This window comes from Mustela nivalis (genome assembly GCF_964662115.1).
Source record: "Mustela nivalis genome assembly, contig: HAP1_SCAFFOLD_1480, whole genome shotgun sequence".
Classification (NCBI taxonomy): Eukaryota; Metazoa; Chordata; class Mammalia; order Carnivora; family Mustelidae; genus Mustela; species Mustela nivalis.
The window spans coordinates 72,436-89,981 of NW_028135184.1; the positions used below are offsets into that span (position 1 = coordinate 72,436).

The window sequence follows — 17,546 nt, forward strand, 5'->3', positions numbered from 1 at the left end:
AGCAGAACCAAGAGTAGAGTATGTGCAGAGATAAGAACAGAAGTCAAGGATCGGGTCTGGGTGCGTGCCTTCCGTGGGACAATGGGCAAGGAGTGGTGGTGGGGAAGTAATAGGAGAAGAGACACAAACCTGGAGAGAGAATTTGGACGGTTTATATTTCTTAAGACCCGGGAAAGCTTCTTATTGCTTTAGGATAGTCCAAGGCACTTCAACATTTATGAAAACAGACTACCAGGTCCCATCGCCTAGGGGAAAGAGGTATATATGTCCCCTTCCGGCCACTCTTGAGTTACTTCTCTCAGTGCAGTCCCAAAGGATATCGGAGGCAGAGTCACTTGGGACACTGCTAACACTGAACATGCTGGTTTGACATTGAGATTTGAAACAAACACCAGAATTTCCAGTTTGCATGCTATCTCTTACCTGACAGTTTTTGGAAGCAGAGCCGAAAAAGATGATCTGCCTCTGCATTACTATTTGTACTTTGAGATCAGTGCCATTGCCTTTTCCTACACCTGAAGGAAATAAAGTTAGGCTCATTAGAACAAAGAGCAAAATGTCTCATCGATTAACATTTTGGATTAAAGAGAAAATTATGACAGCTAACAGTGTGTCAGTAGTGAATCATCTGGGTCTTGCTTGGATTCCGTCTTTAAAAGACAAATCTTTAAGCCCAACTTTGTCTCCTAAAGTTCAATTTATAAGGCTGGAGGTGTGTGTGTGTGGGGGGGGAAGACATATAGTTTAGCTTCTAAGACAGAACTTCATCTCTTCACCTTTCTAGAAAAAAATCAGGTAGGTAACTTGCCACCTTTCCTGCTAGTGTGTTGCTTGCTTCAGACATCCGACAATGGGTCTTAAACAGTCTAATTTCCTCTTACCCTCATCTGGAGTTAGATATTAGACTGCTGCATCCAAATATTCTGGTGGCACTCATGATACATCTATAGACAAATGGTTTCTTGCTCTCTATTCGATTCAGATGAACCCTTTTTTTAGGAGTTCTTAAAGGCTGGTTTCTCAAGCCTTCAATTAATTCTAACTGCTTTTCTTTTAATGAGGAATGTCACAAATATTCATAGAAGTAAAGGTTCAGAACTAAAAAAATATTCTAACAGAGTCATATGTTAATCATTCTTGATGTTCAGATTCTATTTGCATTGTAGGACCACATTATGAATTTGCATTAAGCATCATCATGTCTGAGCCTTACTTCCTCCACCCCATGCCATCCTATCCCATTGCAGTTGCAGAACTCCTTTGCAGAACTGATGTTGACCAGAGATTAGTGAAAATGTAGAACTAAATTAATACAAACCCTTACCACATGACAGGAAAGGGCACTGATTTACAAGCTTAATTCCCACACATTTCAACCTCTTAAAGCATATTTCTATAATATAAAAGGTAAAAAAGACATGAGGTGAAGAGTCTGGCTCACCTACTCCCACCTGTTTATTTGTCCAGCTCCAAATGGAGAATATTTTTGTGCACATATAATCAAAAAGGAATACTCTCCCTGAGTATTTTTATATATGTACATAGCACAAATATGAATACATATTATTCCCCACTTCTGTGTTACAGGAATTGTTGCATACCAAAGCACTGTTCTGTGCCTTGCATTTTTAAAAAATGTTTTTAATTTTTTATTTTTTATAAACATATATTTTTATCCTCAGGGGTAGAGGTCTGTGAATCACCAGGTTTACACACTTCACAGCACTCACCAAAGCACATACCCTCCCCAATGTCCATAATCCCACCCCTTTCTCCCAAACCCCTCCCCCCAGCAACCCTCAGTTTGTTTTGTGAGATTAAGAGTCACTTATGGTTTGTCTCCCTCCCAATCCCATCTTGTTTCATTTATTCTTGCATTTTTAAAATACATGTCAAAAATCTTATTTGACTCATCAATTAATCAAAAACCAGTAAAATGTTACAGCTGATGCAAAGTTAACTACAAGCCACTGTGCAAAACAGTAGGGAGTTTCCTCACAAAATTAGAAAGAGAATTACTGTATAGTCCAGTAATTTTGCTACTAGGTATTTACCTAAAGAATATTAAGCACCAATTTGAAGAGATATATACACCCTTATGTTTATTGCAGCATTATTTACAATAGCCAATACATGGAGGCAATCCAAGTGTGTACTGAGAGACGAATAGGTAAGGAAAATGTAGTGAAGATGTATTTATACAGGTATACACATACACAATGGAACATTGTTCAGCTGTAATTAAAAAAAAAAAATCTTGCCATTTGCAACAGTGTGGATGGACCTGTAGGGATGCTAAGTGAAACAGAGAAACAAATATATTTCAATCATGTGGAATTTAAAAATAAAAATGAAGAAAAGAAGACAAAAAACCAGACCCTTCAATACAGAGAACAAACTGATGGCTGCCATAAGGGAGGTGGGTAGGGGATGGGTGCAATAAAGAGGAATAAAGAGTACGCTTATCATTTTAAAAATTAACATATATGTATTATTTGTTTCAGGGGCACAGGTATGTGAATTATCAGTCTTACACGATTCACAGCACTCGCCATAGAATATGCTCTTCTCGATGTCCATAAATGTTTTTTTTTAAAGATTTTATCTATTGATTTGAGAGAGACAGAAAAAAAAAAGCATGAACAAGGGAGAGGCAGAGGAAGAAGGAGGCTCCCCGCTGAGCAGGGAACCTGACACAGGGCTCTATCCCAGGACTCTGGGATCACGACCTGAGCCAAAGGCAGACACTTAACAGACTGAGTCACCCAGGTGACCCATGAGAGTTTACTTATCTTGATGATAATATACTTATCTTGATGAACACTGAGTAATGTGTAAAATTACTGAATCATTATATTGTACACCTGGAGCTAATATAAACAAATGTATGTTATACTTCAATTAAAAAAAAATACTGCGCATCTATTGGGAAATAAAAATTGATGACATGAGTGTATAAACAGATATAAAATGGCTTAATCAGTCGCCTGGGTGGTTCAGTGGGTTAAGTGACTGCCTTTGGTTCAGGTCATGATCCCGGAGTCCAGGGACTGAGTACTGTTTTGGGCTCCCTGCTCAGCGGGGAGTCTGCTTCTCCCTCTGACCTTCCCCCTCACATGCTCTCTCTCTCTCTCATTCTCTCTCTCCCAAATAAATAAATACATAAAATCTTAAAAAATGGTTTAATAATCAATTTCTTTCCACTAGATACAACTAACTTGTATTTTTATGTACAAAAATTATTTACAGTATTATTACTTTTCTACAACTTAGAGTTATAAAGAGCTTAAAGACCATGAGAGGTAGAGATAATCCCACAAGGGTGCACAAGTCAAAACACTGCTCACTGCAAATTCTTTCACCCTTTTTTCTGACAGTCTCCCCATCCCCATTCTGTTTTGATCTTAACAACCTCAAAGGAAGATTATTCTTACTCCAAAAGAAGGCTGGTGTCTCTAACACTGAGTCACGAAGAAATAGGAAATATGAACAGACCAATTACTAGTAATGAAACTGAATCAGTCATCAAATAACTCCCGACAAACTAAAGCTCAGGACCAGATAGAATCACAGGTGAAGTCTGCTACACATTAAAGAAGAGTTAATACCTATTCTCCCGAAACTATCCCAAAAAATAGGTGAAGGAAAACTTCCAAATATATTCTATAAGGTCAGCATTACCCATACCAAGACCAACTAAAGTCAAGATTAAAGAAACAACAAACAAATAAAACTACAGGCCAGTATTCCCCATGAACTTAGATAGATACAAAAATCCTCAACAAAATATTAGCAAAGTACATTCAACAATAAAAAGATCATTTGCCACGATCAGTGGGATTTATTTTGGGAATGCAAGCATGGTTCAATATTTTCAAATCAGCCAACATGGTACACCGCATTAGCAAGAGGAGGATAAAAAATATATGATGGTTGTTTTTTTGTTGTTGCTGCTGGGAAGATGGCAGAGTAGGAGGATCCTGTGCTAACCTTGTCCCCTACACACACCAAGATAACAGCCACATCAAGTGCAACAAACTCTGAAAAGGACCCAAAAACTGGCAGAACAGACTTTCCACAGTAGAGAGGAGGCCACATCGAAAAGGTAGGTGAGGTGAAGACACAGTTGAGAACCAACCCCCCCTGTAAGACTGTCCATGAAGAGGAGGGACCCCCAAGCATGGAAAAGCAAGAGTCTCAGACCACAGAGCAGGCACAGGAGACCTGCACTGAGAAGACAAGTCCCTATAACATTTGGCTTTTGAAAACTATTGGGCTTTAATATGTTTTGAGGACCAGCAGGGCTCAACTCTGGGCACTTTATTTATTTACTTGAGTATAATTAACTTAAGTGTTGTTTATTAGTTTTAGTTTCAAGGGTATTTATTAGTATTAGTTCCAGGTGTACAGTATAAGGATTCAACGATTCTATACAATCAAGGTCAGTGTACTATTCATCATCTTTATCTATTTCACCAATCCCCTACCCCACTTAACTTCTGGCAACTCATTTCTTCTCTGTATTTAAGACTCTTGTTTTTTGTCTTTTTCTTTGTTGTTTCTTAAATTACTTATGTGCATGGAATCATATGGTACTTGTCTTTCTCTGATTGACTTATGCATTTAACAATATACCCACTAGGTTCATTCATGTTGGTCAAAAAACAAGATTTCATTCCTTTTTTATGACTGAGTAATATTCCATTATACTTATGTGGATATGCACCTTCTCTTTATGCATTTATCCATCAGTGGACACTTGAGTTGCTTCCATATACTGGCTATTGTAAATAATGCTGCAATAAACATAGGGGATATATATAGCTTTTGAAATTAGTGTTTCCATATTCTTTGGGTAAATACCCAGTAATGGAATTACTGGGTCATATGGTAATTCTACTTTTATCTTCGTGAGGAAACTCTATAGTATTGCCCACAGTGCTTTCACCTCTATGTCTACTGCAGCATTACCTACAATAGCCAAGACGTGGAAGTACTCAAGTGTCCATCGATAGATGAATAAAGAGGTGGTGTGTACATAGAATGGAATATTATTCACCCATAAAAGAATGAGATTTTTGCCACTTGTGACAACATGGATGGACCTACAGGGTATTATGCTAAGTGAAATAAGCCAGACCAGATAAGGACAAATACAAAAAGTAGTTTTCCTTATATGTGGAATCTAAAAAATAAAACAAACAAAAATGAACAAACAAAAAGTAGAACCTGATCTGTAAACACAGAGAACAAACTGATGATTGCCAGAGGGGAGGAAAGTGGGGAGAGGAACAAAACAGGTGAAGGAGAGTGGGAGATATAGGCTTCCAGTCATAGAATGAGTAAAGTAAGTCTTGGGGGATAAAAGGTACAGGAAACATAGTGAGTGACATAGTGAGTGTCACTCAAATAGTGTTGTATGGTAAGGGATGGTAGCTACACTTGTGAGCATAACATAATGTATATACTTGTCAAATCACTAGTTTATGTATCTAAAATGAATGTAACATTTTTTAAAAAAAGATTTTATTTATTTGACAGACAGAGATCACAAGTAGGCAGAGAGGCAGGCAGAGAGAGAGGGGAAAGCAGGCTCCCTGCTAAACCAATAGCCAGATGCTGGGCTCAATCCCAGGACACTGAGATCATGACCTGACCCGAAGACAGAGGCTTAACCCACTGAGCCACCCAGCCACCCCTAAAATGAATGCAACATTTTCTGTCAAGTATATTTCAATAGAGAAAGTGTTTATAAAAGTAAGGGGGAGACAACGTCTAGAAGTCCAAGAATCGTTACTATAAAAGAATGACAACAACAAAAGGGGAAGAAAGCCACTGCTGCTAGAGCTGATTTATGGACAGACAGAGAGGTGGGGAATAAAATTGGAGAAGTGGATGAGGGGGGTTGGACAGGTGTGATGAGACATGCCAGAGACATTTTTGTTCAAGTCAACTTCACAGAGATCTACTGAGCTCCAACTGTGTGTCAGGATCTGGGGGATTCAAAGACGAATGAATAATGGTCTCTGTCCTCTTGCAATTTGCAACACAGTAAATCACCTGACAGAGACCAAGGAGATACAGTGTTATAAATATGACACCTCAGTATAAGGAAATGCATGATCACAGGTTGAGTTCTCCCGGAAGTGGACCCTAAACCAACACTCTGGTTACTAGTGATTTATGAAGGAAGTGCTCCTAGGAGGAATTTCTTCATAAGAGCCAATGAAGGGTGGGATTCAGCAGATTCAGCTTGATCTATGGGGAATTCTTTGGTGTAAATTATACTGCAGAGTTTGCCACACTTGGAAGCAAAGGAGTTGAGTTTTTGTACAGCTGCTAGTCATTGCGTATGGGCTGCCCAACAGGGTGGTGACACTCTCAGGGATTTGGGGCTCTAAATAAATGAGTTGGCTCCAGTAGTAATTCTCCAAGGATTATAGTAAAGGGGGTGGAGGTTGGGTGGAGAATCACAGAGCTGGTTGAAGGGGTCCAGTGGGATCTTGATGGGGCACCAAGAATGTCCAACCCCAAAGGCTAACAGAACTTCTTAGCCTAGAGGGTTCAGTTTTTTTGGGCAAGCTAACAATGCGATAAGAGGATAATAAGTAAAAATATATATATATATATAAAGAAAAATGTTGGTGTCATTAGCTTTGGCCTGATTATTTACATGGGTGCAGAAAGACTGGTAACTTACCATGTAGTCCTTCTGAAGTTGGCTCTGAAGTCTGGACACACAAATGTACTGAACAGCTGCTAAGATTACAACTTTGTCTGGAAGTCTCCATGAGACTTCCTTCTCAAACTGGACTTTTAGAATCTATTTGTTAGCCTGAGACTAGCAAACCAAACCCATGAAACCCTCTCCCAGTTTTCCTCTGCAGTACTTATGCATTTGGGTTAGCTCCTCTGTTCTGTATCTCTGCACCTTCCAGTTTTAACTAAACAATGTTTCTGCAGTTTATATAAAACATAAAATATTAGCAGAGAAGTCACAGTCTTAGGGTATAACATCAGACTGAGAAACATACGAAATTACAGAACTTATTAAAAGTATTTTTAAGCTTAGAATTTTGAGAAACAATTCCCATTCTCACTATTCATGTTAGGCTATTTAACCAAACTATGGAAAGAACCTAGATGTCCATCAACAGATGAATGGATCAAAAAGATGTGGTATATATACACAATGGAATACTATGCAGCCATCAAAAGAAATGAAATCTTGCCATTTGCAACAACATGTTAGGAAAATACATTAAAATTCCACTGGACCAAATGCCTATTTGTCTGTTTGGAACGGTTAATACTCATGGGGGTCTCTATAGATACCGTTGGTCCCACTGTTAACAAAGAAGAAACTGAAGCAGAGCATACACTCAACGCAATTCTGGCTCTCCTACCACTGAGTTGGTTTTATGGTTGCATTTATATTTCTCGGTGTGAGAAACTGCTCCAGTGGCTAACCATGTTGTTCTTCCTGGTCTAGAATAAAGTGGCCAACTCTTTTTGCAGGACCCCACTGAATGTGGGAAGGGAACAGAGCAAAACTGCTGTCCCCTACCTTCTGACACCTGTTGGACAAGCCTGGCTCTGCCTGAGGAGGTGTGGCAACACCTGGAATTCTGAATGAGGTCAGCCATTAGGATCACGACAACTCTCTCCCTCCTAATTCACACACAGCCAAGGAAACGGTCATCATGGACTCTCTAGAGGACTTTGCAGTCTGCAAAGCCTTTTCACCAACAGTTGCTAATTTTTATACACAAGCAGCCTTTTGCCCGAATGGGCCATGTTTCAAGGGTCTGCCTGCACAATGCTTGTTTGGAAACCTAGACAAATTTTCCCACAGAAACAATCCTCCTGGGTTGACATTGGTTTTCACAAGCCGGAAACCGATGCAATCCAACTGTGGTAATCCACTGAAATTCTTCACCACCACCTCTGTGTGTGTGATGGGGAGGAAGGGATATAGAAATAATTTGAAAAAAAGCATTTTATACTTTAACTGTAATTTTTTTTTTACTATGCAGGATACACACACACACACACACACACACACACACACATATATATATATATAAATATTTAAATGATTCTTTTATTTCTAAATAATTGGGCGAAATGTTAAAAAAATATCTATATCTAGCTCTTATTTTTTGGGACTCCCCAGAAGGCTAAAAATACAAGCCTGTTGGGATGCATACCAGTGCTCCAGCACCATACTACTCATGAGGGACCCGGCATCTCCGCACGGGACATGGTTTAACTTTGGGGAGCCAGAGCATCGCTCCCTACTGCACCTCAGGCAGTGAGAGTGAAGCCCCAGCCCACCCGCACAGAGGTGGCCCTGTTCTGCTGCCTCCCTGTGAGCTGTGCAGGAAGCGGGGTGGTTGATGGAGAATTAAAGACTTGAGGATGGTTCTCCCCCTCCCCTTCTCCTTCATTTCTTAAGTCCCAGAGATGGAAGATCTAATTTTCCTGCCTCCCTGCATGATGATAGATCCCAGTCCCTCTCCTGACATTCTAGAAGCATGAGAACAGTCAGCTCTTTTAAAAATTGGTCAGGATTTTTACTCCTGGTAATAAGTAATAGAAGCTAGGAGGCTGAAAGATGCCCCCCTCCCCCCACCACCCTGAGTCCAGGTTTCTCCCAACCCCCTTTCTGTGTTTACATAGATTCTAGTAAGGAAGACCTGGGTGGTGCTCCTTAGGAAGCTATCCTTGACCTTGACCCTCAGCTGGCAGGGTCCAGTCTGTGTGTGCCCCAATACTGTGGTCAGCTCTTTATATCCATGCGCACTCATTCCTCTCCTTCCTGAGGGCAGAGAAACACTGGCAGGGGGCTAGCCCAAAGCAGGCACTTGGTAGTTATTTCTAAAAGAAAATTTGTGGCAACAAATTTCATTTGTTGTTTGGGTATTGAAGACAACTTTATGTATTTAAGACATATCAAGACCTCTCGAGTTGCTGGGGATGAGGGGACTAACAGTGCAGGAGGGAGGTGAGAGGGAGAGACCAGGATGATGAGAGGGAAAAGAAGGTTTCTGAAAGGCTCATGTGAGCAAATGGTACAGGGCTGCCAGATGAACCCTGAATTAGAGGTGGACATGAGGAAAAGGTGGTCTCCAGGGCTCATGAGCCCTTCCTCTCTTCTCCATCAGGGTCCAATTCTTAAAAGCTCACCCTGTGCTGAAGCCAAGGCAGCAGTGAGAATAGAAGACAGAAGGGGATGAAGCCCTCACAAACTGGTGAAGAGAGGGCATCTAAGGATTTCTGGGCTCTTCTACCAGGAGGGGTTACATGTGAGAATGCATAAAAGGACAGCCATGAGTTGGGATTGTTGGTACACACATGGGAGCAACCATCCCACGCCTCAAGAGTCAGAACACTTCCCCACTGGCCAACTCATCAATGACACATAAATCACTTACCATGAATTGAATGAATAACAATTTTTTCAATCTTGACTGTTTTTCTTGGAGGGAGAGTCATGTTGTAGATATTTTTCACATCTGCAAAATATCCAACGTATCTACTCTGCAAAACAACAGAAGACTCAATTTAAGTGGAGGCGAAAAGTCTATCCTCAGCATTCCTGATTTTGTTCTTGTTTTTATTTTTACATAGAATTTAGGGAGAATCATTAATTAAAGAAACATTTTTTGAATGCCATGATATGACTAGGCATGCTTATGTTTGCTGCCTCATGAGTGAATATCTCCCTTAGAAGAAAAATTCTGAACTCTGTGCTGTGGGGAAGGAACAAGAAGGGAGGCACATGTGGCTCCTATAGGCCACTTTCGACTGCAAGGACACCTAACCAGACCCAGGGAAAGCGCTACAACCTTTCAACAAGACGTAGTTAATATGACTGTGGAAAAGCTCAGTCTGGGTGTGAAGGATTAACTGTTACTAAGTTCAAGGAAGGTCTGTGCTCTGGCAGAGAGTAGCCTCCTCATCACGAAAGGATTTGAGCTCCACACACTGCTAACGAAGATACATATGCTCTTGTCCCTGCGGCCAGCTTGAGTGTATTTTTTAAAGATTTACTTATATGAGAGAGTGTGTGTGCATTAGAGAGACCAAGAGCATGGAGAGGGGCAGAAGGAGAGGGAGAAGCAGACTCCCCAGTGAGCAGGGAGCCCCAGGGTCATGACCCAAGCTGAAGGCAAACACTCAACTGACTGAGCCACCCACATGCCCCAGAAATTGGGATATTATTAAGGTATCATTAAGGTATATACTTTTAAAAGATTTTATTTATTCATTTGACAGACAGAGATCACAAGGAGGCAGAAAGGCAGGCAGAGAGAGACAGGAAGCCAAGCAGGTTCCCTGCTGAGCAGAGAGCCTGATGCAGGGCTCGATCCCAGACCCCGGGTCCATGACCCGAGCCAAAGGCAGAGGCCTTAACACACTGAGCCAGCAAGGTGCCCCAAGGTATGATATTTTTATTTGTTTTTACTTTTTAAAGATTTATTTGTTTGTTTTAGAGGGGCAGAGGGGTGGAAGTAGAGGGAGAGAGAGAATCTCAAGCAGACTTCCCAATTGAATGTAGAGCCCATTGCAGAGCTTGATCTCATGACCCAAGATTATGACCTTGAACTGAAATTAAGAGTTATATTCTTAACCCACTGAGCCACCCAGGTGCCCCTTAAGATATAATGTTTTTAGATATGATCAATGGTGTTATGGTATTTTTACCCTCGAGAGTCTATGTGAATGTCACACTAAAATACTTGTGAGATAAAATGACCCGATGACTGGGATTTCCTCCACAGCCATCTGGGTTCTGTGGAGAAGGGGTGTGTGTGTGTGTGCATGTGAGGAGAGTGGGGAGGGAATGAATGCAACGTGATAAAATGATGGTTGAAGTGGTGTGAGGACTATACGGGGATTTATTATAGGATTGTCTCAGCTTTTTATGTTTGAAATTATTCACCATAAAATATTTGTTAAAGGATAAAACAGGGTAACTGCATATATTTCACATGGATTTTCTGAGTATTAAATGAGATAATATATGTCAAAGTATAATAGTGTCTGGAATAGGTTTGGTAAGATGTTAATTTCCCCTTTTTCTTTCAAAATACGGGAGCCCCCTCTTGTCTCTTTCTTTGAGTCTCTCTCTCTCTCTCTCTCTCTCTCTCTCTCTCTCACACACACACACACACATGAGATGTTCTGCAAGAGGTGAATGGCCCAAGTAGGGGTTTGTGAAAGACTCATTTCCTCTCAGAGAGAAATCAAAGACTAGTGATTTTTTTATAATCTTCGAGTCTGGAATCTTAGAAATTAGACCTTTCTACTTTGGGAAGGAATCAACTCTTGAACTCCGTAAGCAGTGACCAATGTTAAATGGAGAGCAGGATTCCCCAGGGCAGGGTGTGTGTGTGTGTGGGGGGGTACTCATAGACATGGCTCTCTGGCCCTGGGAGGGAACCAGGCCTGTTATAGGCACCAGAGTGGAGCGGCCCGATCACGCGAGGAAAAGAGTGCACAGTGAAACCAAATAATGGGTGCTGAACTCCCCCAAAGGTCCCCCCTTTTAAGAATAACAACTTACCTGAGAAGGCGTTTCAACTCCCTGAAATTTAGTACTGGTGCTTTTATCTGTTTGCTGTTCTCCAAAATAAAAAAGGCTCTCCTACGGAAAAGGGGGCAAGACAGTCATGGCTCATATGCCCTTTCTTTTCCTGTGGAAGGTATTCTTAAAGGTTCTAATGGCACATTATTTCCTTAAGTCTGCAGCCTTTAGGCAGAGTTTACTCAAACTAAATTTAACAACAACAAAAAATCGTATCAAGGCTTTTTGCACAAACACGTACTCGCATACAACTGAAACCAAAGTTTCACAAAACAATACTTACCTTTTGATATTTTCTATTCGAATCTAGTCCATTTTATTTTTAAAAACGCTAGTCACAACCCAACAAGTTGACTTTACAATTCACTGAAAGATTGGACCCACTTTGGAAAACACTGGGGAAGAGCCTCCATTTTCCTAACCTGTGTGTCTCAAATTAGGAATAAAGCAGATGGTGGCACCAGAGGGTGGGACACTGGAGACAACCCGAAGTTTCTCCTCTCAGACTGCTGGCCATGTCCATTCAGTGGGAACTTCTCAGCACAATCATGGCAGTAATAAGACTGAGAACCCCACTTTAAGAACAGGAAATAGCTCACCCTGTCTCTGCAGAAATTTTCAGAGGGCCCAGCCTCCAATAGATCCCATAGATATTGACTATGAAAGGTTAATAACATCAAGGAGAGATTTTGTTCTGCGTTGGAAAATGTACCTTTCACCTACCTAGTGCTTCTAGGTATGTTGGACATCCTACCAAACCAATCTTGATATTATTCTTGTGAGGAAGGAGACCGTCCCCTAACTGGGGGCATAAGAATGGGGCTGGGAGCAACTGAGCTGTAGGAAGCATTATGACTGTGGAGTTGTTTTACACTTGGACAGCTTGACTTTACAACCCCCCCCTTTAATCCTGTCCCTAATAGACCCTACCTTTATTTAAAATGTTGGTATTATTGTAGACATCATGGATTTTTTTTCATTAATCTTAATTTTAAACATACTGCATTCGATTATTTCTCTTAATTACTGAAAATTTTGGCATTCCCTTAAATTTTGTGCCTGAGGGGAGTTTCTCACTGACCTCACCCTAGTCCTGGCCCAGACTAAGAGGCACCTAAGAGGTCAGTTACTAACCAGTGAAAATTAAACTAGGAAATATGGTATATTAACTAACTAGAATGTAAAGAAAATTTTGGAAAAAAAAATAAACAAGGACAAATCAAAACGAGGCTTTCTAATAAGTGGATCTCTAATCACAACTTCATTAAGTACCACGACTCAAAGAACCATCTTAACATCCTACCAGTGAGGTTTCAGAACTATCAGATTCAATCAGCACAAGATCATCTGTGGTAACAGCTTTCCTACCTCTGCAGTTGTAAATATTCCACTGGCAATAAGGTAGGCACAAATCATCGTTCCAGTTCGTCCTGCAAAAGAAAAGAAGTTAGTCCATGAACAACCTGTTCATGGAAGCATTTGGTATAAAGATGCTGTCCGAAATATTCAAAGAGCTCATTTGGGATCGATTTTCTTTCCCTCTGAAAGGGCTTATTCAAAAGATTTCAATTCAGGAATAGCCAAAGCTGTTTCATTGCTCTGAGGTTGTATCTAGAATTCTGTCCTGTGTGCCCAAAGGCACGTGCGCACGTGTATGCTGTTCTTGAATCCCTGCTGCTGGGGACTGCAGTAACGGGCAGAGCCATTGAGGTCTCCTCTAGGACCCTAGAGCTAAAGAGCTACTTACCAGTTAAGAACTAATTACATACCCTGTTTTTCCAACTAACATAAATAAAAATACCTATAAAAGATAAAACATGATCAGAACCCAGAACATGACATAGCATTTATAACACCCATTTTTTCCTTCTATTTTTGAGTCTTTAAGTGTGTTATGAAACATACATGAAAGTAAACAGAAGAGTATAACAAACCCCATAATATCTGTTTCCCAGAGTATATTATATTGTTGTCCTTGTTTCACTCCTCTTCCTTCCTTCCATGTTTTTCTTCCTCTCTTCTTCCACAGAATTTCATTTTTTAAACTTTTTGTAAGTATGATCCACACCCAGAACAGAGCCCAGTGGAGAGCTTGAACTCATGACCCTGAACCAACTGAGTGACCCAGGCACTCCCTATAGCATTTTAAAGCAAACCCTTGATTTCATGTTATTTCATCCTCAAAATTTTTGTTTTACTCTAAATTATATTTTTGCACTGCTATACAAAATTTGATTTAAAAAATACAGTGTGTCTTTTATTTCTACACTTATCTGTAGCTTTTGTCTTAGCCAGTGTATGCTGAACTTACTTTGTGTAATTTCAAGCTTACCCTTTTAACTTTAGATATATATTACTTCCTATTCTTTTTTTTTTTTTCAATGAACACCCAAACTTATTTTACAACCCATAGTTTGGAAAACATTCTAAGCCAAGCACTTCCAAAAAAGACTTTTTACCACCTCAGGCTGTGATATAAAGGCTTCTTACTAAAGGAATTCCTGACTATTACCAACCCTGCTCTTAGTGGTAAAGACTGTTAACATTTCAGTTCTGTCTGGAGGCCATCAATGGGTCTCTATAACTGGTATTTTCCCATCTGAAAAACACTTTTGCAGATTCCATGTTCTTGTGGCTGCGTACAGTCACAGACACAGTACATATCCTATCATGCAATCAAGTGAAGTCAACGCAGGGAAGCATAAAAAGATACGTACTTACCTTCAGTCATTTATCTTAATTTACAACATAAGCATTTGCAAAACAGTGTGGAGATTCCTTAAGAAATCAAAAATAGAGCTACCCTATGACCTGCAATTGCACTACGGGGTATTTACCCCAAAGATACAGATGGAGAGAAAAGAAGGGCCATCTGTACCCCAATGTTCATAGCAGCAATGGTCACAGTTGCCAAACTGTGGAGAGAACCAAGATGCCCTTCAATGGACTAATGGATAAAGAGGATATGGTTTATATATATAAAGGAATATTATGCCTCATCAGAAAAGATGAATACCCAACTTTTCTAGATGCTGAAAAAGCATATGACAAAGTATAGCATCATTTCTTGAACAAAACTCTTCACAGTGTAGGCATAGAGGGTACATACCTCAATATCATCAAAGCCATCTATGAAAAACCCACCGCAAATATCATTTTCAATGGAGAAAAACTGAAAGCTTTTCTGCCAAGGTCAGGAACACGGAAGGGATGTCCATTATCACCACTGCTATTCAACATAGCACTAGAAGTCCTAGCCTTAGCAATGAGACAATAAAAAGAAATTAAAGGCATCCAAACTGGCAAAGAAGAAGTCAAACTGTCACTCTTTGCAGATAGTATGATACTTTATGTGGAAACCCCCAAAAGACTCTACTCCAAATCTGCTACTATTTGTACAGTAATTCAGTAAAATATCAGGACATAAAATCAATGTGTAGAAATCAGTTGCATTTCTATACACCAACAGCAAGACAGAAGAAAGAGAAATTAAGGGGTTAATCTTATTTACAACTGCACCCAAAACTGTAAGATACCTAGGAATAAACCCAACCAAAGAGGCAAAGAATTTATACTCAGAAAACTATGAAGTACTCATGAAAAAAATTGAGGAAGACACAAAGAAATGGAAAAATGTTCCATGCTCATGCATTGGAAGAACAAATATTGTGAAAATGTCTATGCTACCTAAAAGAATCTACACATATAATGCAATCCTATCAATTTTTTTCAAAGAAATAGAACAAATAATCTTAAAATTTATATGGAACCAGAAAAGACCTCAAATAGCCAAAGGAATACTGAAAAAGAAAGCCAAAGTTGGTGGCATCACAATTCCGGACTTCAAGCTCTGTTACAAAGCTGACATCATCAAGACAGTACGGTACTGGCACAAAAACAGATACATAGGTCAATGGAACAGAATAGAGAGCCCAGAAATAGACCCTCAACTCTATGGTCAACTAATCTCCGACAAAGCAGGAAAGAATGTCCAGTGGATAAAAGACAGCCTCTTCAACAAATGGTGCTGGGAAAATTGGACAGCCACATGCAGAAAAATGAAATTGGACCTCTTCCTTACACCGCACATGAAAATAAACTCAAAATGGATGAAGGACCTCCATGTGAGAAAGGAATCCATCCAAATCCTTGAGGAGAACACAGGCAGCAACCTCTTTGACCTCAGCCAGAGCAACTTCTTCCTAGGAACTTTGCCAAAGGCAAGGGAAGCAAAGGTAAAAATGAACTACTGGGATTTCATCAAGATCAAAAGCTTTTGCACAGCAAAGGAAACAGTTAACCAAACCAAAAGACAAGCGACAGAATGGGAGAAGATATTTGCAAATGACATATCAGATAAAGGGCTGGTATCCACAATCTATAAAGCGCTTAGAAAACCTAACACCCAAAGAACAAATACTCCAATCAATAAATGGGCAGAGGACATGAACAGACATTTCTGCAAAGATGACATCCAGATGGCCAACAGACACATGAAAAAATGCTCCACATCTCTCGGCATCAGGGAAATACAAATCAAAACCACAATGAGATACCACCTCACACCGGTCAGAATGGCTAAAATTAACAAGTCAGAAAATGACAGATGCTGGCGAGGATGTGGAGAAAGAGGAACCCTCCTACACTGCTGGTGGGAATGCAAGCTGGTGCAGCCACTCTGTAAAACAGTGTGGAGGTTCCTCAAAAAAATGAAAATAGAGCTACCCTATGACCCAGCGATTGCACTGCTGGGTATGTATCCTAAAGATACATACGTGGTGCTCCAAAGGGGCACGTGCACCCGAATGTTTATGGCAGCAATGTCCACAATAGCCAAACTATGGAAAGAACCTAGATGTCTACCAACAGATGGATGGATAAAGAAGATGTGGTATATATATATACAATGGAATACTATGCAGCCATCAAAAGAAATTAAATCTTGCTATTTGTGATGACATGGATGGAGCTAGAGGGTATTATGCTTAGCGAAGTGAGTCAGTCGAAGAAAGACAAGTCTCATATGATCTCCCTGATATGAGGAAGTGGAGATGCAACATGGGGAGTTTGGGGGGATAGGAAAAGAAAAAATGAAAGAAGATGGGATCGGGAAGGAGACAAACCTTAAAAGACTCAATCTCAAAAAACAGACTGAGGGTTTCTGAGGGAAGTGGGAATGGGATAGGGTGGTGGGGTTATGGACATTGGGGAGGGTATGTGCTATGGTGAGTGCTGTGAAATGTGTAAACCTGGTGAGTCACAGACCTGTACCCCCAGGGATAAAAACACATTATATATTTCTTAAAATTTTTTTTAAATGTGCTCTGACAGATTTTAAAATTAAACATTTTTACTTTCATACATATTTTTGCAAATCAAAAATGAAGAAACTCAAGTTGTCAATAAATAAGAAAAAATATGCTCAATCTTTCATAGTTTTGTTATTCTTATTTTCTTCCCTTTAGTAGTCACCTTTCACCCCCCACTTCCTTTCCTTCTCTTCCTTTAGTTTTGAAGCAAACATCAAAAAATGTTCACTATTTTTTAAAAAAATGTATTCATTTATTTGAGAGATTTGAGAGAAAGAGAGAGAGCAGGGTGGGGAGCAAAAGGGCAGGGGAAGAGAGAAACTTAAGCAGACTCTGTGCTGAGTGCAAAGCCTGGTGAAGGACTGGATCTCCCCACCCTGAGATCAGGACCTTAGCTGAAACCAGGAGTCAGTGCTTAACCATTGCGCCACCTAGGCGACCCCCCTTCCAAAATTTTAACAACTATTAATACTAATAACAGTATGTACCTTCTTCTTGTACTTTAATGTATTAATATTTATTTAGAAAAAGAAAAATTAAAAAATATTTTTACCTTTGCCTCCCTTACAGTGAATCACTACGATGTTTTTGTCATCTTGAGACATCCACTCATCCACTTCCTTGGCGAATGACACCATCTCACT

General features: G+C 40.1%; 1 protein-coding gene across 1 annotated transcript in view; it reads right to left on the bottom strand.

The window, feature by feature from the left end:
• Positions 1–17,531, bottom strand: part of LOC309857869 (phosphatidylinositol 3,4,5-trisphosphate 3-phosphatase TPTE2-like) — a 28,627-nt gene extending 11,096 nt beyond the window's left edge. The window contains exons 1-5 of the mRNA XM_082750604.1: positions 17,456–17,531; positions 12,962–13,023; positions 11,573–11,653; positions 9,438–9,543; positions 424–515 (exon numbers count right to left, since the gene is read on the bottom strand). Of these exons, the coding sequence (XP_082606730.1) occupies positions 424–515; positions 9,438–9,543; positions 11,573–11,653; positions 12,962–13,023; positions 17,456–17,507 (393 nt within the window). The 5' untranslated portion in view covers positions 17,508–17,531. The remainder of the gene's footprint in view (positions 1–423; positions 516–9,437; positions 9,544–11,572; positions 11,654–12,961; positions 13,024–17,455) is intronic.
• Between the last annotated feature and the right edge of the window lie 15 nt (positions 17,532–17,546).